At 44.7% G+C, this 23,291-nt stretch overlaps 1 protein-coding gene across 2 annotated transcripts in view; it reads right to left on the bottom strand.

The window, feature by feature from the left end:
* Window positions 1-23,291, bottom strand: part of PRPSAP2 (phosphoribosyl pyrophosphate synthetase associated protein 2) — a 50,765-nt gene that overhangs the window by 9,223 nt on the left and 18,251 nt on the right. For both annotated transcript variants that reach the window (XM_080826854.1, XM_080826853.1), the window contains 3 exons: window positions 17,134-17,189; window positions 8,874-9,022; window positions 1,162-1,232 (listed from right to left, as the gene is read on the bottom strand). In XM_080826854.1, the coding sequence (XP_080682980.1) occupies window positions 1,162-1,232; window positions 8,874-9,022; window positions 17,134-17,189 (276 nt within the window). The remainder of the gene's footprint in view (window positions 1-1,161; window positions 1,233-8,873; window positions 9,023-17,133; window positions 17,190-23,291) is intronic.

The following is a 23,291-nucleotide window of genomic DNA, read 5'->3' as shown; positions in this document are numbered from 1 at the left end:
CTACTTCCTACGAATCAAAATTACTTCAAAATAAAAAGGGTTTTTGTTTTTGTTTTTGTTTTTTTTTAATGCAGTAAAAAGGGGGCAAAGGCATTACTGAATTCATAGCATCTCATTATGACAGATTTTGTTAAATAAGGAATAAATTCACGGGCAGCTATTATTCTAGAAGATGACATCAGAGACTTTGAACTCAGAAAAGTTTTTGTGGATTCAGAAATTCACAAGCAAAACCTCAAACACTGGGGAGAACGATGGGCCCCCACCATGGAGTCTTCGTGAACTGGAGCGGCCACTCTGGAAACAGGCTGGCACCAGTCAGGGAAGTCGGGAATGTGTGTGCCTTCTGACCCAACCGCCCCACTCCCAGGTACCCAAGAAAGTTGTACACATATGGTCCAGAAAACAGGCATAAGATTGTTCAGAGAGAAACTGCCTGGAGATCAGATCGGTAGGCCGTGTCATGGTTGTACCAGGAACAGAACACAATGTGCAACCACATGTTACTACATGGAGAAATCCCAAACCAGCACTGAAGGGAAGTCATAAAGTACACAAAGACTTCATTATACAAATAGCAAGAACATGAAAAACAGAACCACCTAGTGTTCAGGGATACATACGCTCACGGCAGAATGTAACAGCAAGTAAGGGCATGCACGGTGACTTTCGGGTTGCTGACGACCTCTGGGGGGAGGAGAGGGAAGAAAGACCAGGGAAGAGCCAAGGCAGCCTCATGGGGACAGGACCATGTTCTGTTTCCAAGCGGAGCAATGGGGTACACACACGTGTTCGTATTATTGTTGTTTTAATGATATCGGCATTAAATGTACTCCTTTTGTGCACTGGTTTTGTGAAGGGCAAGAGAATGTGTGTTTTAAACAGTTACCAATTTTATATGCTACCTTTATCGCAAAACAATTTCTCGTGGTAGAACAAACAGCCACAAACATTTAGTAAACTAAGGAGTTAGTTACAATTTCTTAATAAACTAGTGATAACAATTTTCAGTCTGGGGACCAAAGGAAACATTTAGCACAAGGTACCAACTTAAAGGAGACTTACCTGGCCACACGGCTATCCCCACACCATTAACAAATAATTCAAAAGAATAACAATGGCAAATACAATAATGAATAATAAGAAGAGAGATCTACATACCACAATGATGGCGATCCTTCCTCCAACATCGCCAACAACTGTGATTGGGGGCTTTTCCTTAGGAATCAGCACTGGTCAGAATAAAAACACACACAAAAATCTCCATATTAAAGCCTTTAAAAAGTTAATGTCTCACAATAAAAAGAGCCAGAAACTAGAAACAGACGGGAAATTCCTCAACCTGAAGAAGGGCAACTATGAAAAACTCACAGCTGACATCCTACTTAATGAAAGACTGAAAATTTCCCCCTAACATCTGTAACAAGCCAGGGATGCCTGCTCTCACCACTGCTACTCAATACGATACTGGATGCACTAGCCACGGTAATTAGGCAAGAAAAAGAAATAAAAGGAATCCAGATAGGACGAAAAGAAGTAAAGCTATCTCTACTAGCAAATGACATGATCCTACATATAAAAAACACCAAAGAATCCACAAAGAACTACCAAAGCTAACACACCAATTCACCAAAGCTGCAAGGTAACACACAAAAATCAGTTGTTTCTACACATGAGCAATGAACGATCTGAAGGAGAAATTAGGAAAACAACTCCACTTGTAAAAAGCAGTGAAAAGAATGAAATCCCTAAAAATAAATTTAACCAAAGAGGTGAAAGACCTGTACACTGAAACTATAAAACACTGCTGAAAGAAATTAAAGAAAACATGAATAAATGGAAAGACATCCCATGTTCATGGATCAAAGCATTAATACTGGTAAGATGGCAATGCTCCCCAAAGTGATCTAGAGATTCAATGCAATCCTTATCAGAATCCCAACTGCTTTTCTGGCAGAAATGACCTGACCCCCAAATCCTAAAATATCGAAATAAAAGGGACCCCAAATAGCCAGAAAAATCTTTTAAAAAGAAAGAATAAAGATGCAAGACTCACACTTCCCTATTTCAGAACTTATTACAAAGCAATTAATCAAATGTGGTACCTGCATAAGAATGGAGATAAGCTGATCAATGGAACAGAACCAAGTGTCCACAAATAAACCCAAATGTCTACAATCGATTCTTCCCCCAGCATTCTTGAGATGTCATTGACATATAACACTGTGTCCAACATAAAGATTTGATACACATACATATTGCAAAATGATTACCACAATAAGATGAGTTAACATACCCATCACTTCACATAATTACAATTTTGTGGGTGTGTGGTGAGGATGGTTAAGATCTACTCTCTTAGAGGGACCTGGGTGGCTCTGTCAGTTAAGCATCTACCTTTGGTTCAGGTCATGATTCAGGGTCCTGGGATCAAGCCCCACAACAGGCTCCCTGCTCAGCAGGGAATCTGCTTCTCCCTCTGCCTCTGCCTACCTCTCCCCAGTTTGTGCTCTCACTCTCTCAAATAAATGAGTAAAATCTCAAAAAGAAAAAAATCTACTCTTAGTAACTTTCAAGTAAATAATACAGTATTATTAACTACAGTCACTATGCTGTACGTTAGAGTTCCCAGAAGCTATTCATTTTATAACTCCGTTTCATCCATCACCCCCATCACCTCGCAACTACCATTCTATTGTCTGTTTCTGTGAGTTCGACCTTTCCTTTAGCTTCTACATGTCATTGACACCATATAGTATCTGTCCTTCTCTGACTTATTTCACTTAGCACAACGTCCTCAGAGTCCATCCATGTTGCCATAAATGGCAGGATTTCCTTCTGATGGCTGAATAACACTCCACTGTATATATACACATTTTCTTTAACCATTCAACCACTGAGGGACACTTAGAATTGATTTTTTTTAATTTTTTATTTCTTTTCAGTGTAACAGTATTCATTGTTTTTTCACCACACCCAGTGCTCCATGCAATCCATGCCCTACCTAATACCCACCACCTGGTTCCCCCAACCTCCCCCCCCCCCGCCCCTTCAAAACCCTCAGGTTGTTTTTCAGAGTCCATAGTCTCTCATGGTTCACCTCCCCTTCCAATTTCCCTCAACTCCCTTCTCCTCTCCATCTACCCTTGTCCTCCATATTATTTGTTATGCTCCACAAATAAGTGATTTTTGACAAGAGTGTCAAGGCCATTCGATGGGGAAAGGAAACAGTTTTTAACAAGTGGGGCTGGGAAAACTGGATATCTACATATAAAAGAATGAAGTTGTACTCTTACCTCACACCATATTGAAAAATTAACTCAAAATGGATCAAAGACCTAAAAATAGGAGCTAAAGCTATAAAACTCTAAGTAGAAAACATGTGAGTAAATCCTCATGACCTTGGACTTGGCAAAGGATTCTTAGCTAAGACACCAAAAGACAAGCAATAGACTGAAAAACAGATAAACTGGATTTCATCAAAATTAAAAGCTTCCATGCACCAAAGGACACTATCAGGAAAGTGAAGACAAACTACACAATGAGAGAAAACATACATATTTTCGACTAAGAGTCAAGTGTCCAGAATATGTAAAGAACTCCTACAACTCAACTATAAAAGGACAAACAACTCAATTCAAAAATAAGCAAAAAATCTGAACAGACATTTCTCCCAAGAAGATACACAAATGGACAAGCACATGAAACGATGAAATGTCATGAGCCATTAGGGAAATGCAGGTCAAAACTGTAACAAAGTACCCTTCAACCCACCAGGCAGATGATCATCAACAAAATCAGAGAACACTGGGGTGCCCGGGTGGCTCAGTGGTTTAAAGCCTCTGCCTTCAGCTCAGGTCAAGATCTCAGGTCCTGGGATCGAGCCCCACATTGGGCTCTCTGCTCAGCGGGGAGCCTGATTCCCCCTCTCTCTCTGCCTGCCTCTCTGCCTACTTGTGATCTCTGTCAGATAGATAAATAAAATCTTTTTTAAAAAAATCAGAAAACAGTGTTGGTAAGGATGTGGAGAAATCAGAACCTTTAACCTTTGCTGGGAGGAATGTCAAATGGTACAGCTGCGATGGAAAACAGATGGGTAGCTCCTCAAAAAGTTAACATAAAATTACCATATGATCCAGCAACTGTAATCCTAGGTATAGACTCTGGAGAAATGAAATCACATCCGGAAGAAACTTGCACGTGATAAAAACGTAACAGCCTCACAGCCAAAGGTTGAAACAACTCCAGTGTCTATCAGCGGATGAAAGCACAACACACTGCGGCATATCCATACACAATGGAATATTACTCAGCCATCAAAAGAAATTAAGTCCCGATACACACAAAGACATGAATGAACAACAAAGACATTCTCAGCGAAAGGAACTGGACACAGACGGTCACAGTCTGGATGATTCCATTTATATGAAATGTCCGGAAGAGGCAAAGTCATAGGAACAGAAAGCAGATTAGTGGGGGCGAGGGGTGTGGGGAGTGATCATTCAGTGTGTAAGGGTGATGAAATGTTTGACACTTAAAAGATACGGGGTTGCACAGGACTGCAAATGTACTAAATGCCGGTGAACTGAATACTTTAAAACAGCTGTTATGTGACTTTCACTTCAATTTTTGCTTTTTATTTATTTTTAAAGATTTTATTTATTTATTTGTCAGACAGGGAGAGAGAGCACAAGCAGGGGGAGCAACAGGCAGGGGGAGAAGCAGACTCCCCACTGAGCAAGGAGCTCAATGCAGGAATCAAATCCCAGGACCCCGAGATCATGACCTGAGCCAAAGGCAGACGCTTAACCGACTGAGCCACCCAGGCATCCCTCACTTGAAATTTTGAAAGAAAGGTCAGTGTCATCAAAGAAAAAAAGCAGGAGCACTCCAGATCAGAGCTTCTCAACCTGGGCACCAGTCACATTTAGGGTCAGATAATTCTTTGTGGTGGGAGCTGTCCTGTGTGTTATGGGATATTTACGGCATCCTTGGCCCCCTCAATTATGACCAACAAAAATGTCTGCAGACACCTCCAACCAAGTGTGTTCAATGGGACAAAATCCACGGCACCCCCCCCCCCAGTTGAGAACCAATGCTGTGGACTGAAGGAAGCTAAAGACGTATGACAATTAAATGTCATATGATCCTAGGTGGCAGGGGAAGGGGGGAGGAGGACAAAAGAAATGTAAAACAAAACGAAGCAAGATAAATCCCAAAACTGAACTTTTTACACTTTCCACACTTCCTTTCCCAGGCACCTGACCCCAGGCCTGGAGAAAGAGTACACCAGCGTAGCCTTTAGGGAATCAGCCTGACGAAGAGCCGTATGAACAGTCTTACCTTTGAATTCATAAATCTCATGCATAAGCCCAGGTATAGAGCAAGAGTTTACCCACATATATCCACTGAAACATTACACTGGCAAAGGACAGGTGAAAACATCGGGGCACCTGGGTGGCTCAGTAGGCTAAGCATCTGACTCTTGCTTTTGGCTGGGGTCCTAACCTCAGGGTCATAACAGCAAGCCCCGCATGGGGCTCTGCGATCAGCGCGGGGTCTGCTGGAGAGTCTCTCCCTCTCCCTCTGCTCCTCCCCACTGCTCACTCTCTCTAAAATAAATAAAATCTAAAAAAAAAAAAAAAAAAAAGCAGGTGAAAACAAACACCTGCTAGACCCTGACTGGGCTTAGGTTTCAGCCACATCCGTAGATGGGATATTCGACAGCCGTTAAAACTGCTGTTCATGCAAGTTTTCAATCACCTAGGAGAAGGTGTGTTATGGAATCTGTCCCTGCCGGCACCGCGGCTCCGTAACCCAAGGAAGGAAACCGTGGGAAGAGGCCCACCAGAAGGTAAAAATGCTGTGTGTCTGGATTTAGTGCTAATGAGTGTTTTCTTCCTTCACGCACTATAATGTTTTGAATAACTTATATAATGTGTTCCTATTCTGGAAAAGTACTGTTTTCTTTTTTAGTTGGCATTTTCCTTCTGTAAGAAACCAGATAATACAAACTAATTTTTTAAATATAATGCTGAATATTAAAATCTTTTGATGTCATCACAATCTCAAAATATACGTGTGAAGCGGCAGAAGAATAATGCTTTCTACTGCCTCCATATGTCTATTTGCCTATATCTACTTGCTACCAACTTAAACAAGTCTAGAGGGCCAGGCCAGCGAATGTGCAAAAAAAGTTCGACAAATTCTGGTATATTCTCCCCCAAGTCCTCTAGTGTTCACCGCTTGAGTCAAAATGTAAACATAGAAATGTTATTATTACAATCATGATGAAACAAGCTGAAACATAAAGGAAATGTCAGAGGGACCTGGCCCCTTGTTTTTACATGGGGGACCACAGCTCCGTCTCTCCAGCCCAGAAATGACTGGCTAAGACCGCACTTAAAACGAAAGCCCAGAAGTTAAAAGATGCTGGTTCATCTTGCTGAAATGTTTCTGAACATAGCTGATGTAACTGCAAAGCTGAATGGGAATGTGCTTCCCCCCACCCCGGCCTGGAACTCAGGGAGTGGGCTCATCCCTGTAGAGCCCTGTAGGGCTGCCTGCAACAGCCCCTCACTGCGCAGACGTAGGCTCTGAAGGCAAGGCCAGCCACAGGCCTGAGTGCCCAGCAGCCTCGCAGCGCGGTGCACGCACTAATGTGGGGCCTGATTAGCAAATCCCAAACCCTGGCTCCAGCCCCAGCTCTCTCTCTCTCTTTTTTTTTAAAGATATTTACTGATTTACTCGAGACAGAGAGCACAAGCGGGGTGAGGGTCCGAGGGAGAAGCAGACTCCCCACTGGTTGATCCCAGGACCCCAGGATCAAAACCTGAGCTGAAGGCAGACACTTAACGACTGAGCCACCCAGGTGCCCCCCCTCTCCTCTTTAAACTCCCAGCACAGTGGGAGAGCGCCAGCTCCCAAGACGGAATGGGAAAGCACAGGCCTTCCCGTCCAGTGAGCCCACTGCTAGACTCCCAGGGCAGTGATATACACTAAGTCACAAATGGAAGCCATGGATGTCGTGTTAAATTTTCTAGCAGCCACATTACAAAAGCACAAAGAAATAGGTGAAACGAATTTTAAGAATACATTTTATTTAATCCAATATGTCAATTCATCATTTCAACAGGGACTCAATAAAAAACTGATTAATAAAGACCTTTCACACTATGGTTTTCACACCCAGAGTGCGTGTCCTTCACATTCCCTGCACACCTGGCTCCCATTCGCCCCATTCCAGTGGACAGGGGGCCGATGGGTTGGACAGCACAGCCCAGCCCAGCCCAGCCCGAGGTCAAAGCCCTCCCATGGTGCATCTGTGTAACTCTATCAGCCTCCCAGATCTGCCCTCCGCCCTCCCTATCTCTTGCCTCTCTTCCCTGCAATCTAACACCCAGCACGGGCTTGGACTTCCAAAGACACCCACAGCGCCAGCCAGAGAACTCCGCAGCCTTTTGTAATGCAAGTTAAAGACCTGGCATTGAAAACCCTCCCATCCCCTCCAGCAGACTCCTGCCACCTTACCCTGATCTTTTTCCCCAAGGACCTTCCAGCAGTCAGGGCGATGTCCTCCCTGGTCACACCCGGGCTGGACACAGGCTCCAGCCCTTGCCCCCAGAGGCTGCCCTCTTGCCCCTGTAGGCTGTCCTGGCTCCCTGATCCAACCGACCCCTGGACGCTGCCTCTCTCCACCTCAGCCCACCGAGATCCCCAGGCGCGGCCCCAACCTCAGCTTCCCCCTGGCAGCCCTGGTACAGTTTTCCTTCTCTCAAGTGTTCTCTATTTGCAAATGAGCCAACTCCTGGGCAAAGCAAGAACCCAAAGGGCTCCAGAATGTGCCAGGGTGGCATGAAAATGATTCTCAGCTGAAGGCACAGGAGCTCCTGAAACCCCTTCTGGTCGAAAAGCAGAGCTCCCCAAAAGAACTCGAAAGAATTCAAATGTCATAAATCCCCTCCCAGGAACAACCAGGGAGGACTAACTTACCACCCGGACTAGAAGTCAGCACCACACCCAGACAGACACAATCACAAAACCATCCAACTCCCTTCTGTGCTAAGGGCTCGCCATCTCTTCTAAAAGCCACCTGTTTGCCAGCTTCCCCTGGTAAGATACACCCAATCCTAAACCCTGTCTTGTGCTCATCTACCTTTTATGAGATTTGCAGGCCCCTAAGCCTGAATCTAAAGAGGACACAGGACAAGTTTTTCTTCCCCAACAGATGCAAAGGCAGTATTTTTTTTTAATTGAAAAGATGTTAGTAAAGCACGAAGGAAGTTTCTTAAAACAGAAACAAATTCACACATAACTGCCCCACCCTATCACCATCTTGCCACCTTTCATACTCCCTCTGGGGCCTCACACAAGCACAGGGATACACTCTTGTATTCTGCCGATTCCCATATATTCCAGATTTTTCTCTTGTATCCAGCTAGGCTTAACTATTTCAGTGGGCTGCATATTGAGTTGTGCTGACACAAGATAACTTACGAGGGCCAACCCTCTGCTAAGCCATTTAGACGTTTTCCATATTCTGCATTCAAAGTAACACTATTGGTGGGTAATATGCACAATTTTTTGCTTGTGTTAAACTCTCCTCAAGGATCTATTGCTGAGTGAATGGATGAAATTCTCTGAAATGGCAGAACTAAGCCTCTTCCTCATTCTTGCTATGATCACACAAATTGCTTCTAGAAGGCTCTACGATCCACAGGGCTATCAGAAATGCACTTGTAACGATAGGATATTAATCAGTTTTTGCCAACTTAAAAAAACGAGAGAAGGGGCCATTCACAGTGGGAAGACAATACGTTCAGGCAGCCTTGAAAGCAAAGACGAAAGTGACAAAGAGGGACCGGCACACTTACTGGGGATCTCCAGGCTGGGGTGGATGGCAGCCACGCTCCTGACCATGGGCGGGGAGTGCCGTCCATCCACCAGGTCGGACTCGGCGTCCTGCGCTTCTCCGTGAATCACTGCGATGCCCAGTCGCAGGCGCTCCGCGAAAGACTGCGCCCTGCGGGAGAGCACGAGACACGGTTCAGAAAGCACGCAGCCTCTGTTTTCTGACGTTCACGGGCAGAACATACGAGAACAGGCATCCGGTGCAGTTTCCGAGAGGATCCGCGAAAAGAGAGAGAAAATGATCTTTGAGTCCTGGGATCGGGGACAAAGCGTGGGGACCCCCAGAGATGAGCATGTCCCTCTGGCAGGGGCCGGCCCCGTGGGCGCTCAGTGGGCTAGATGCACCTACACTCGCTGACTGAGCCAAGCCGAACCTTCCTCCATTCTAACTGCTAATTCACCTCGCCACCCACTTAATAGTGAGAACCAGCCACAGGAGGCAAAGGGCATTAAATAGTCCTCAAAGTCATAAGCGTCCTTTTTTTTTTTTTTAAAGATTTTATTTATTTGACACAGAGAGAGAGATCACAAGTAGGCAAAGAGGCAGGCAGAGAGAGAGGAAGCAGGCTCCCTGCTGAGCAGAGAGCCAGATACGGGGCTCGATCCCAGGACCCTGAGATCATGACCTGAGCTGAAGGCAGAGGCTTAACCCACTGAGCCACCCAGGCGCCCCATAAGCGTCAATTTTTTAAGTTTTACTGAGACATAAGTGAGACCCAATGAACTGTACGTATTTAAACTGTACAATCTCATCAGCTCTGATGTGCGCACACATCCGTGCAAATCGTCAGCATGATGAAGACAATGAAAACATCTACCGTTGTTACGCTGAAAATAAATTAAAAACAAACAAACAAACAAACAAAAACCAAACATCTACCGTTGCCAGACATGTCCTTGTGCCCCTTAGTAACTCCCTCCAGCACTACGCCACCAATAATCTGCCTTCTGGCACAGAGTCTGACCCCTTCTCCTAAGTGGAATCGGAGTCTGTCGTCGTTTCTTGTCTAACTTCACTCACTAAGAATAAAATTCTGGAGATTTATCCACATTATATGGCACAGCAACAGGCCGTCCCTTCACACTGCAACAGTCCATGGTTCGGGTCTACCAGACTTTGTTCACTTACGCGATACGTTTCTGAGTTATTCCCAGTTCTGAACTACGGCAAAACCGCTTTGAACGTTCATGTACAGATGTCTGCGTGGACTCACGCTTTCCTCTCTCTTGGTTAAAGACCTAGGAGTAGCGTGGCTGGATCACAGGGTAAGGCATATATTTAACTCTCCAAAAAACAACCAGACTATTCTGCAAAGTGGTTATACCATTTCACAACCCCCTGAGCAGTGCACAAGGGTCCCAGGGCCTCCACGTTCTCACCGATACATGGTGTGGCCAATTTCAAATGCTTTCCATTCTGATGGTGCCTAGTGGTACCTCGCTGTGCTTGCCGTTGGGATTTTCCTCATAGCAAACGGTGCTGAACATCTTTCATGTGCTTATTTGCCCTTCGAATGTATACTTCGATAAAGGGTCCACTTATCTTTTGCCAATTTTTTTAGTTAGGTTGTTAGTTCTCTTACTAACTTTTGGGAATTCTTTATATCTTCTTCATGTAAGTTGTTTTTTTTTATTAACGTTTATTTATTTAAATTTTTAAGTGATCTCTCCACCCAACATGGGGCCTGAACTCATGACCTTGAGATCAAGAGTCGCATGCTCTTCCCACTGAGCCAGCCAGGTGCCCTGAATATAAATTCTTTATCAGGTACATGCTTTACACATACTTTCTCCCAATCTGTGCCTTCTGTCATTATCCTGTTATGTCTTCCGAAGAGTAGTTTTACTTTTGATGATGTTTAATTTAACAAATTTTTTCTTAATGGGGCGCCTGGCTGGCTCAGTGGGTCAAAGCTTCTGTCTTCAGTTCAGGTCATGATCCCAGGGTCCTGGGATCGAGCCCCACATCGGGCTCTCTGCTCCAAGGGGAGCCTGCTTCCCCCCTTCTCTCTGCCTGCCTCTCTGCCTACTTGTGATCTCTGTGTCAAATAAATAAATAAAATCTTTTTTAAAATAAATTTTTTCTTATAAAATGTACTTTTGCTGTCGTATTTAAAAAATTCTGGGGGGCACCTGGCTGGCGCAGTGGGTTGGGCATCTGCCTTTGGCTCAGGTCATGATCCCAGAGGCCTGGGATGGAGTCCCACATCCGGCTCCCTGCTCAGCAGGGAGTCTGCTTCTCCCACTGACCTCTCTCCTCTCATTCTCTCTCTCTCTCCCTCTCAAATAAATAAATAAAATCTTTAAAAAAAAACTAAAAAATAAAAAAATTTTTGTCCAACCAAAGTCACAAAGATTTTTCTCCCACGTTTTCCTTTAGAAGTTTTACAGTTTTAGGTTCCATATTTAGTTACAAGGTTTTTAGTTGATTTTTTGCATATGATGTGAAATATGACTCAAAATCATTATTTTGTACATGAATCATTCGAATACCATTCGTGAAAAGGAAAATATGACTGGAAATCATTCTTTTGTCCATCCAATCATTCCAACACCGTTTGTGAAAAGGACTAGCCCCTTCTCCACTGTACCGCTTTTGCAGCTTTGTTGGAAGCCAGGGTTCTAGAGATGCATGGGTCTGTTTCTGGACTTGGTTCTGTTCTACTATTCTATTTTTCTCTCCTTACCCCAACGCTACCCAGTCACAGTCGCTTTAGCATTACAGTAAGTTCTGACTTGAGTGTCAGCTCTCCCAGATCTAACTTCCAGAAGGTTATTCTTTCTCAAAGTCTAACCAGCACTGACACATGCCTGAGTGGACGGGCAAGTCAGTCTCAGCCCTACTTGGCCAACACCCAAATCCCTAATCACTGGTGTGGAAAACACCCTAAGAAGTGACGAGCGCTGCCACTGTCTTCCAGGAAACAACATGAGGCTGAATCACCGTCGATCACTTTCTTCAACCCCTCTCGTCTGTGAGAGATCATAAACGCCAGAGAAGAGCAGATGAGGTAGGTCGAGGTCTCCGTACCAGCTGTACCAGCTGCTGTTAACACAACACCACAGACTGAGGGTGCTTCGACACAGAAATGTATTCCTCACAGTTCTGGAGGCTGGCAGCCCCAGAGGAGGGCATGGCAGAGCCGGTGCCTGGTGAGGGCCTGCGTCCTGGTTTGCAGATGCCCCCCCCCCACCCCCGTCTCTCACGGTACCCTCACGTGGCAGAGAGCCACGACAAGCGTCTGACTCTCCCCACAAGAGCACTAATCCCAGACATGAGGGCTCCACCTTCATGACCTAATCACCTCCCAAAGGCCTCACCTCCTAATCCCATCATACTCGGGGTTAGGATTTCAAGATGAATTTGGGGTGGGGGGGACACAAACACTCTGTCCACAATAGTAGCAAAAACACTGGACACTACACATAACCTCCCTGAGGGATCTTCTGAGGCCTCATCAAACCTGACGCAAATGGATAGATGCCAAACACTGGGGGCGCCTGGGTGGTTCAGTCGGTTAAGCCTCTGCCTTCAGCTCAGGTCATGATCTCGGGGTCCCGGGATCGAGCCCCATGTCAGGCTCCTTGCTCACTGGGGAGTCTGATTCTCCCTCTCACTCTCCCTCTGTGTTCCCCTCCACCAAATAAAATCTTTAAAAAAATGACAAACACTGTAGTAAAGTTGACCCTTGAACAACAAAGGTTTGAACTGCGTGGGCCCACTTACAGGTGGGGTTTTTTAACATATATAAATACGGCACGATACTGTAAGTATATTTTCTCTTATGATTTTTTTTAAGTTTCTTTTTTTTCTTAATTTATCTGACAGAGAGAGACACAGCGAGAAAGGGAACACAAGCAGGGGGAGTGGGAGAGGAAGAGGGAGAAGGAGGCTTCCCACAGAGCTGGGAGCCCAATGTGGGGCTCGATGCCGGGACCCTGGGATCAGGACCCGAGCCGAAGGCAGACGCTTAACTGACTGAGCCACCCAGGCGCCCCTCTCTTATGATTTTCTTAACAATATTTTTTTTCTCTGTCTTACTTGCAGTAAGAATACGGTATACAACACAAATGACAAAATAGACATTAATCGACTGTTTATGCTCTCAGTATTAGTAATTAAGGTCTGGGGCAGTGAAAAGTGATGTGTAGATTTTTGAAGCATGGGGCGGTGGCGACCTAAAGCCCATGTTGCTCAAGAGTCAACTGTGCTAATAAAAGCCAAATAAACTGAGCCGAAGGCTACCATAGTGATACAATCTCATCAACAAACGGAATTAGATGTAAAGTGAGTATTACAGGAAGTTACGAGAAGCCTATCTACAGGGGTGAGACAAAAGAAAATTCATCATATTCTTTGGGTATTTAGTGGGGAAAATGTATCAAAATGCCCTGTGGCTACTTCTGTTACTGAAGCTACTTCTGTTTCCGCTGTGATGGGGCAGCCTCCCAAGTCAGAAAACTCTCAGTGACGGCTCTTCTCCAGCCAACCGCCACAGAAATCAGCTACACCACTCCTGACACAAGCAAAGGTCAAGCAGGGGGTCTACCCTACCTCCCTTGCCAGGCTATAATGATGAGCCCCAAACCCTCCAATGGGCCGGTTTAAGAGAAGGCCAAGTAGAGAGCTGGGACTTTCATCCCTACCGAGCCGTGATGACCCCCCACCCCCACGGTCAGTGCAGAGTGAACCCTGGACTTCCAACCCCACTCAGCAGTAAAAGGTGCCTTTCCCTCTCCCCTCTGACGTGGTGTCAGGGGAGGCCTTGTGGAGTCAGGACTCTCACCAGCCCCGTGGTGACAAGGCCACTCCCCACCTGGTGTCAGCAGAGGATTCACAGGGAGTGGTACTCCCACGTCCACCTACTTGTGGGTGTTCTGATCTGATTCTTACTACAAAGCTACAGTAATTAAAACTGTGGTATTGACATTCAGATAACAGAACAGATTTGAGAGTCCGGAAATAAACACAAACATCAATGGCCAACTGACTTGGGACGAGAATACCAAAGCCATTCAAGGGTGCTGAGCACAGTCTTTTCAACGAATGGTACAGGATGGCCAGATAATCACATGGGAAACAAAGAAGCTGGGACCCGACACCTCCCTCCATATATAAAAATGAACTCAACACGGATCAACCACCTAAACATAACAGCTAAAACTAAACCACTGGGAGAAAACGCAGGGGCAAAACTTAATAACCTTGGATTTAGCAATGGCTTCTTAAATATGATGTCAGAAGCAAAAGCAGTAACATAGCTAACCTGGGCTTCATAAAAATTAAAAACTTTTGTGTGTCGAAGGACATTGTCAAGACAGGTAAAAGAGGGACACCTGGGTAGCTCAGCTGGTTAAGCATCTGCCTTTGGTCAGGTCATGATCCCGGGGTCCTGGGATTGAGTCCCGCTTAGCAGGGAGCCTGCTTCTACCTCTGCCTGCCACTCCCCCTGCTTGTGCTCTCTCACTCTCTCTCTGACAAGTAACTAAAATTAAAAAACAACCACAACAACAACAGTCATACAGGTAAAACATAACCTACAGAATGGGGTAAAATGTTTGCAAATCCTCTATCTGATAAGGGCCTAGTACCCAGATACATAAAGAACTCCTACAACTCAACCACAAAAAGGCAAACAACCCACTTAAAAAGTGTGTGAAAGACTTGAACAGACATTTCTCCAAAGATATACCAATGGCCAATGAGCACACGGAAAGATGCTCAACATCCTTCATCATTAGAGAAGTGCAAATCAAAACCACAGTGAGGGACCACTGCACACCCACTGGGATGGCCATAATAACAACAATAATAATAAAACTGAAAATACGTGCTGGTAAAGATGTGGAGAGACTGGAACATCTCTCTCTGGATGCACCCTTGTACATCCCTGGAGAGAATGTGACATTGTACCCGCTGTAGTTTAGCAGTCCCTCAAAAATGTAAGCATAGAATTACCATATAGCCAGCACTTCTGACCCTTGGTACACATCCACGAGAAATGAAAACATGTATCGACACCGCAACCTGTACATAAATGTTCACAGCAGTATTCTTCGTAACAGTCAAAAGGTGGGGACAACCCAAATGTCCTTCAATACATGAACGGATAAACAGTGTGGTCTATCCCGACTGTGGGGATTCTTCAGCTGTAAAATGGAATGACTGACTGATACACGCTATGATGTGGATAAACCTGGAAAGCAGGAGGCTACGTGAAAGAAACCACACCCAAAAGGCCACGTATTACATGGTTTCATTTACATGAAACGTCCAGGACAGGCAAATCCACAGAGACAGACAGCAGATTCGTGGTTGCCAGGGGCTGGGGAGAGAGGGTCATGGACAGTGATTTCTTAATGGGTATGGAGTGTTCCTCTGGAGTGATGAAACAGCTCTGAAACCTGAGAGAGGCTATGCCTGCACAACACTGTGAAGGCACTAACTGCCAACAGAATGCAGACTTCAAAATGATTAATTATACCTTCTGTGATTTTCACCTTAACAGCAACTGAAAGCACATATATCAGAGAAAAACAAATTACTACATTAAAACTGATCCAGCATGGGGTGCCTGGGTGGCTCAGTGGGTTAAAGCCTCTGCCTTCGGCTCAGGTCATGATCCCAGGGTCCTGGAATGGAGCCCCACATCGGGCTCTCTGCTCAGCAGGGAGCCTGCTTTCCCCCCTCTATTTGTGATCTCTGTCTGTCAAATAAATAAATAAAATCTTAAAAAAAAAAAATTGATCCAGCACAATGCCCAGAGAAGTGTCTGGAAGTTTTAGATTCTAAAACAAGTCATGGATTATGATGACTTCATCAGGTGGACGATACAAAACTCCACAGACTGAGCTTCTCGAAGGATGTATGGTGTGGGCACAGCCTTGGCTGCACTGGACATGGCAACTTCATGTTTTTATCTCAAATGCTGGCCTAATTTATTTAATTTCCTAAATGTCCTCTGTCATTTATAACGGAAAACTACGTATTATAATATCTTTTAAATCACTGGCTTGGTGTCTGCGAGCTCTACCTCATCCTTCAATATTTTTTTTTTAAAGATTTTATTTATTTATTTGACCAAGATCACAAGTAGGCAGAGGCAGGCAAAGAGAGAGAGGAGAAAGCAGGTCCCCGTGGAGCAGAGAGCCCCATGTGGGGCTCGATCCCAGGACCCTGAGATCATGACCCAAGTAGAAGGCAGAGGCTTTAACCCACTGAGCCACCCAGGCGCCCCCCTCATCCTTCAATATTAACAGCCCGTGGGGCCCAGGATGGGTGTTCCTATGTTTGCTTATGTTCTGCTGGGCTGCAGAGGGATCCAGCGAGCAAAGGCATTCAATCGTGGGACATGATTTTAAAAGAGCTTTTTTAGGGGCGCCTGGGTGGCTCAGTCAGTTAAGCATCTGACTCTTGATTTCAGCTCAGGTCATGATCACAGGGTCATGAGATCAAGTCCCGGGTCAGGCTTTGTGCTGGGTATGGATCCTGCTTCCAAGTCTCTTTCTCCCTCCCCCACAACAACCTCTCCCTGTCTAAAAAGAAAGAAAAAAGGCGGGGGGGAGCTTTTTTAGGAAAAAGACTTTCTTCCTACATTTGCTTTTGTTCTCTCCCTTTCCAACAAAGTGGCTTCTCCAGAAAACGTGAGTATATGAAATCCTCTCAACCCCTAACCACTTTAAATATTGTCTTACTGATTCATCAGTCACTCCAGGTTACCTGTAACTCTCAGCACTGCCCTATCTGTATGCCTCAGGGTGTTTTTGTTCTGTAAAATGTCACTTTTTAACACATACCAATAAGTAGTCTCTCGGCTGGCTATAATTCTGTTAATAAATTACTGACTTCTTGTAATAAAAGACAAAAAGCAACTACACAGTATATTCACTGGTATTGTAAACACCATGGATTTTAAACACCCTGGAGCTGAAGGTCCACCAGTGACCGCCAATCTGGAAATGAGAGAAGTACTAGGTCAGGCTTCCCAACACTGGGTGTCTTTGATAGGTGGGCACAGATTGGGATTGGGGGAAAAAAAAGAGGAAAATTAATCATCATTTTTAAAATGGAGTTAGCAGACGATCTTTTAAACTATTAGCCCATAGAATAAAAACAAGAGACACCCCTGGGAACCACTGATGTAGAATCCAGACCATCTGGGATCCAATCGCGGATGTGATTCTCCACGCAAACCTAAGGAGTAGCCGTGAGCTCCCACCTACCTCTTGGCCGAGGCTGGAGATTTGGCCACGATCACCGCATTCCTGTAATCCGGGATCTGTGACAGACAAGAGGTCAGGGATTACTCCCAGGTCTCCATGAGGCTATTCATACCAACATCCGTCAGTCAATAAAAAGGAACATTCCAAGACTCAAAAATGTCATCTGGCCGCTTGAAAGTTTTCCAAAAAGAGAAAAAGTTCAAAGTAAATTTCCCCTTTGGAAAACGAAGAAACCCCTACCTAGGAAAAAGATTTATCAGGGTACGAGCCGCACAGACTGAAGACAAAAAGAGTAGGGCTTGTTGCCAATTAGCTCGTATCTGTATCAGCAAATGCTGATGATGAGGGCATAAAGACATTTTGATCAAGTAAACAGGAGGTGCTCTCGTGAACCCGTTGCGTGGGATTTCCCAGTGCCAGGATGGTACCCATCCAAAGTGAATCCAAGGTAACTGTCCAATTCCAAATCAGTGCCATCCATACAAAGGAGTACTGGGTCTCAGTCACGGCATATTGAGGAAACCAATTTGTTAAAGGATAATCGCAAAGGTGGGGTTTTATACAGGTATGAAGAACCCTTAAGAAAACAATTAAAATATCAGTCTACTTTGGAGTCTTTTCCTGTTGAATATTTGAAGTGATCTGTGCTAGTGATGATCATAACTGAAGATATACCCATTAGCAACTTCTAAGAGTTGAGAAGACGGAACTCTTTTTAAGCTGTGCAATGCTGTGTTTCTGACTTTGTCCTGGCCATATTTTCCGATTATGTTCTTAAAATTTAAACACGTCCCTAAATTATAGGATTTCCTTCAATATATCCTGGCCGCTTTTTTTCTCACAATTAGGCTAGATCAATGATTTTCCACGTAAGCATTAATAACCTTCAGCACCTTGTACAATGCCTAGTACGTGAGAAGTACTAAATAATACTTAGTGAATGAACAAAAAACTGATTCATCTAAGCAGTGGATATACTGAATGGACATATACATCTAATACAGGTGCATCCGGCATAGCCACATGGATTGGACATCTTTACAGGAGAACCTGATACATCCAGGGCTATCAGGGAATAAAGTAGCAAAAAAGATTTCCATTGAGTCGCTTTTCCTATTTTTGCTGGAAGTCTTTCTAAACTGTTTTAAGGACTTGTCTCACCAAGTATCACCAAACAGCACCAAACCCCGTCAAGAGAAGAAGTAACAATGAAGGAAACAGTTAATGAAGCAAATAAAAGGAGGCTTTAAAAGAAAGGACTCTTTGGGGTGCCTGGGTGCTGCTGTTGGTTGAGTGTTCGACTCTTGGTTTCAGCTTGGGTTGTGAGATCGAGTTCCGCATTGCCTCTGCACTGAGCACAGAGTTTGCTTGAGTTTCTCTCGCCTTCTCCCTCTGACCCTCCCCACCATGCTCTGTCTCTAAAAATAAATAAATAAATTTTTTAAAAAAAAAAAAGGAAGAAAGAAAAAGAAAGAGGGGTGCCTGGGTGGCTCAGTGGGTTAAGCCTCTGCCTTCGGCTCAGGTCATGATCTCAGGGTCCTGGGATCGAGCCCTGCATCGGGCTCTCTGCTCAGCGGGGAGCCTGCTTCCCCCTCTGCCTGCCGCTCTGCCTGCTTGTGCGCTCAATCTCTCTCTGACAAATAAATAAATAAAATCTTAAAAAAAAAAAAATTCAACATCTAACAGTTCCTAAAGGAAAGATGAGAAAACAGAACGGATGAGACACTCAAATTATAGGGGGGGGAAAAATAACAAAAACCGCCCAGAGAATGAAAGGGCCCCAGTGAGTAACTCCTGAGATGAATGAAAACAAGACCTACCCTAGACACATCATGCTGCAATTTCAAAACCACGGCAGAAAAATGAAACATGACTTTAGATGGGGGGAAATTCCTGCCTGCCCCGAAGAAAACACACACTAGATGCTCGACCACACTAGAAATTGAGAAAGGAAAAAATTCAAATACCATAGTATTGTTTCGGTCTTTCAATTTGCAAAATGAAGAGCACAGGGAAACAGACAGTATCCTGTATACTGTGAGTGGGAGTATACACTCCTACAGCTCCTTCGCAATTTTCGCATTTGTTAAAATACTAGATTTTCAGAAAATTGTCATTTTCGCCTATCTTTTAAAGTATGAAAAACACATACTTTTCAATCAAGCAATTCTACTTCCTAATATTTTTCCGGAAAAACACGCACATAAGTAATCAGAGAGGTAAGTACAAGAATTTTCAATGCATTTCTACTTACAATAGTTTTTTTTAAGTAATCTCTAACGTGGGGCTCGAACTCACAACCCGAGATCAAGAGTTACATGCTCTACCCAAGGAGCCAGCCAGGTGCTCCTTACGATAAATCTTTAAAATACAATATTTCACTTAAAAGAGCGAAAAATTATGGGGCACCTGGGTGGCTCAGGTGGTTAAGCATCTGCCTTCGGCTTAGGGATCCTGGGATCGAGCCCCGTGCTGGGCTCCCTGCTCAGTGGGGAGCCTGCTTCTCCTTGTGGCCCTCCCCGCACTTGTGTGTTTTCTCTCTCTCTCAAATAAATAAACTTTCAAAAAAGAGTGAAAAATTAAAACAACCTAATATCCAATCAAGAGGAAAATGTTTGAGGGGCTCCTAGGTGGCTCAGTGGGTTAAGCCTCTGCTTTCGGCTCAGGTCATGATCTCAGGGTCCTGGGATCGAGCCCCGCATAGGGCTCTCTGCTCAGCGGAGAGCCTGTTTCCCCCTCTCTCTCTGCCTGCCTCTCTGCCTACTTGTGATCTCTCTCTCTCTGTCAAATAAATAAATAAAATCTTTAAAAAAAAAAAAGGAGGAAAATGGTTGAAAAAATTGTGGCTCATTTAAACTTGTGCTTTAAACATTTGAACACACAGCTATTTAAACTTAATTAAGCTTAAAGAAAATGATCTGGCTCTCCATTCACACTAGCCACAGGTGACGAGTGGCTACCATACTGGACAGCTGCTAGAGCATTTTCATGATCACAGAAAGTTCTACTGGACATCACTGATCTGAACGGAGGACCAGTATGCAGCAATTAGAAACAAAGCAAGAAGCCTACATATCTTCACATGGAAAGACCTCCACATACCAGCACAGCAAAGAAAAGAAGCTGCAAAAAGGCAAACACTATGGCAACTGTTTAAAAAAAAAAAAAAAAAAAAAACACCCACAAATCAGGGGCACCTGGCTGGCTCAGTGGGTAGAGCACTCGACTCCTGATCTCAGGGTCGTAACTTCGAGCCCCACACTGGGGACAGAGCTTACTTTAAAAAAAACAAAAACAAAAAACCGTCATCAACATCTACAACCATATAGACAAGGAGGCAAATACAAAGAGAAAAGTCTGAGAAGACACAGGACACAAAGCGAGCTGGAAACAAGGGTTACCCCTGCAGAGGGGCCCAGGACCAGGCTGGGGGTTCCAAGGAAGCCAGGGCTTTACCACTATTGTCAGAATTATTACAGACACACATGCGTGTCCCTACACTGCCACTGTCAATGGGAAGTTTCACTTTTCACTTGTTAGAAGATGACTCTTACTATCACGGAGGGGAAAACACACCACATGTCATGGAAGCCCAGCTTCCAAACTCTAGTAATCGTCCCCTGCAGGGCCACCATGGAACCACAAAGTATCAAACTGCCTTACACACCATGCTCCCTTGCTGTACACCCCTACTCTCGTCCCTGCTTTCTCAGTCCCCGTCGTCTCTCGTTTCTGTGCGGACAGTGGCTTTATACGAAGACACTAAGAAGAATGCAGAGGGGAAAAAAAACAAAAGCAACTCAAGAATCAGAAACAAGATAACTTGGGACGCCTGGGTGGCTCAGTCAGTTGAGCCGCTGCCTTCAGCTCGGATCATGATACCAGGGTCCTGGGATAGAGTCCCACGTCCGGCTCCTTGCTCGGCAGGGAGCCTGCTTCTCTCTCCACCTCTGCCTGCCATTCTGCCTCCTTGTATGCTCTCTTTCTCTCTCTGACAAATACATAAAATCTTTAAAAAAAAAAAAAAGAAAGAAAGAAGATAACTCAAGAAGCTCCTATTTAAAAAATTAATGGGATGGGATCTCTACATACACCATAGAAATATAATTGTAGCCCCTCTTCATCATTTCCTTTTTTTTTTTTAAGATTTTATTTATTTATTTGACAGAGAGAGCACAAGTAGGCAGAGCGGCAGACAGAGGGAGAGGGAGAAGGAGGCTCTCCACTGAGCAGAGAGCCCAACTCGGGCCTTGATCCCAGGACCCCGGGATCATGACCTGAGCCGAAGGCAGCCGCCCAACCGACTGAGCCACCCAGGCGCCCCTCATCATTTCCTTTAAAAATCCCGGTGCAGGGGCACCTGGGTGGCTCGGCAGGTTCAACATCTGCTTTCAGCTCAGTTCGTGATCTCCAGGTCTTGGGACTGAGCCCCTCTATCCCTTCCCCATCCTGCCCCTGCCCCCTGACTTATGTGCTTTCTCTCCCTCTCAAATAAATAAACAAATCTTTTTTTGAAAAAATCCTGGTGCAGACCGGGGATTTCTAGGACTGCCACTGTGATACACAGTCATTTTTTAAAACCACTGCACTGTACTTAATCAATGCCCAGACATGTGCACCACTGTGCAACTGAGGGCAGGAGAAACTGCCAAGCTCCCAGGAGAGAGCAGCAAAGTCACCAGGCTGTGAGCATCCAATTATCTAGACTTTCTTCCAGCTCTGGCAGAAAGCACAGAAATGCCACAGACGACTCGAGAGAAACAGAGTGCGAGCTGTCAAATCGGAAGATGTGAGCATCACTCTTGCAGAACAAGATCACTAAGTGAGATGAAGGCACTGTGTCATACTATAACCCATAGTGTTTTCTTCTCTCCTGATGATCTGAATAATGTTGACCTCCACTGGCAGCATCTTTCGTTCAGGACGGTACGCCCTACTAAAGCAAGTACGTGGCAGAAGGCAAAGCGAACGAAAGTCCTTTCGAACAGTGAGCTCCCATATAGTAGTTCAGTTGTGATAGCCTGTTTTAATTTATATTTATGAATGAAGGACAAAGAATCTTAAAACTACAACATCTGCCGTTATCACTGCCAACTTGCCATCAGAAACAAAGAAGCATTTTCCTTGCTTGCTGAACCACAAATTAGGTATGAGGGAGAGTTCAACCTTGAGAGAGTTCAATCCTTTCCAACAGGGAAGCCTCAAATGGGACTTTTCGAGTGGAAGGCAGCCTTGTACAGCGGCAGAAGCCTATAGAAAGGGGCCATGGCTGGGGCTGCTCAGGGAGCCTCGAGCCTGGTCTCTAGACCAGCGCCAGGGGGGCCGTCGCCCAGACTCAGCCAGCCAACGGGTGCCTCCCATATGTCAACACACAAGGCGCCTGGTACCATGACGGGACGTGTCCTAGAAACTCACAAGATGCAATCATCAGTCTATAAAAGTCTACGCCGACTGCTCCATTTCTTCCAAAACTGTAGGTTCCTTCATGTGGATCGTTCTCTGGACCATGCTCTCCCACATACCCAAGTCTCATCCTCTAGTGATTCTCTCTGGCCGGATCCCATTTTCCTGCCCCATCAACACACTAACTGTTGTTCTCTGATCCTTTCTCTATCAGGAATCATACTCCGTTAAATTCCACTCTATATTGTTTCCTGAACTTTTCATAGTTTGTATGTTTCTCGTGTATAACTTTAAAGAGAACAAACAGACTACAGCTCTGTCTTTCAAAAATACTTCCAATTCTTTTTCACCACTCAGGGCCACAGTTAACTATTGGAGGACAGATATGCAGACCAATGGAATGGAACTGATGGACCGGAAATAAACACAAATGTCTATGGCCATTTTTTTTTTTTTTAAAACAAGGCGGTTCAATGGGGAAATAGTCTTTTCAACAAGAACCACTAGATATCTAGAACCACTAGGTATCGCAGGCTAAAGAACGAAGTTAGACCCCTACCCCACACCATACACAAAAATTAACTCCCAACGGGTCAACCTAAATATGAGTGAAAACTGTAAGACTCTCAGAAGAAAACACAGAGGTCAATCTTAATGACTCTGGATTTGATGTTTTCTTAGAGCAAAAGCATGAGTAACAAAAGAAAAAAAAAAAAAAACAGATCAACTGGACTTCCTCGAAGTTAAAACCTTTA

This window comes from Martes martes (assembly GCF_963455335.1).
Source record: "Martes martes genome assembly, chromosome: 16".
NCBI classification, from domain to species: domain Eukaryota; kingdom Metazoa; phylum Chordata; class Mammalia; order Carnivora; family Mustelidae; genus Martes; species Martes martes.
This window is presented reverse-complemented; position numbering and strand designations above follow the sequence as displayed.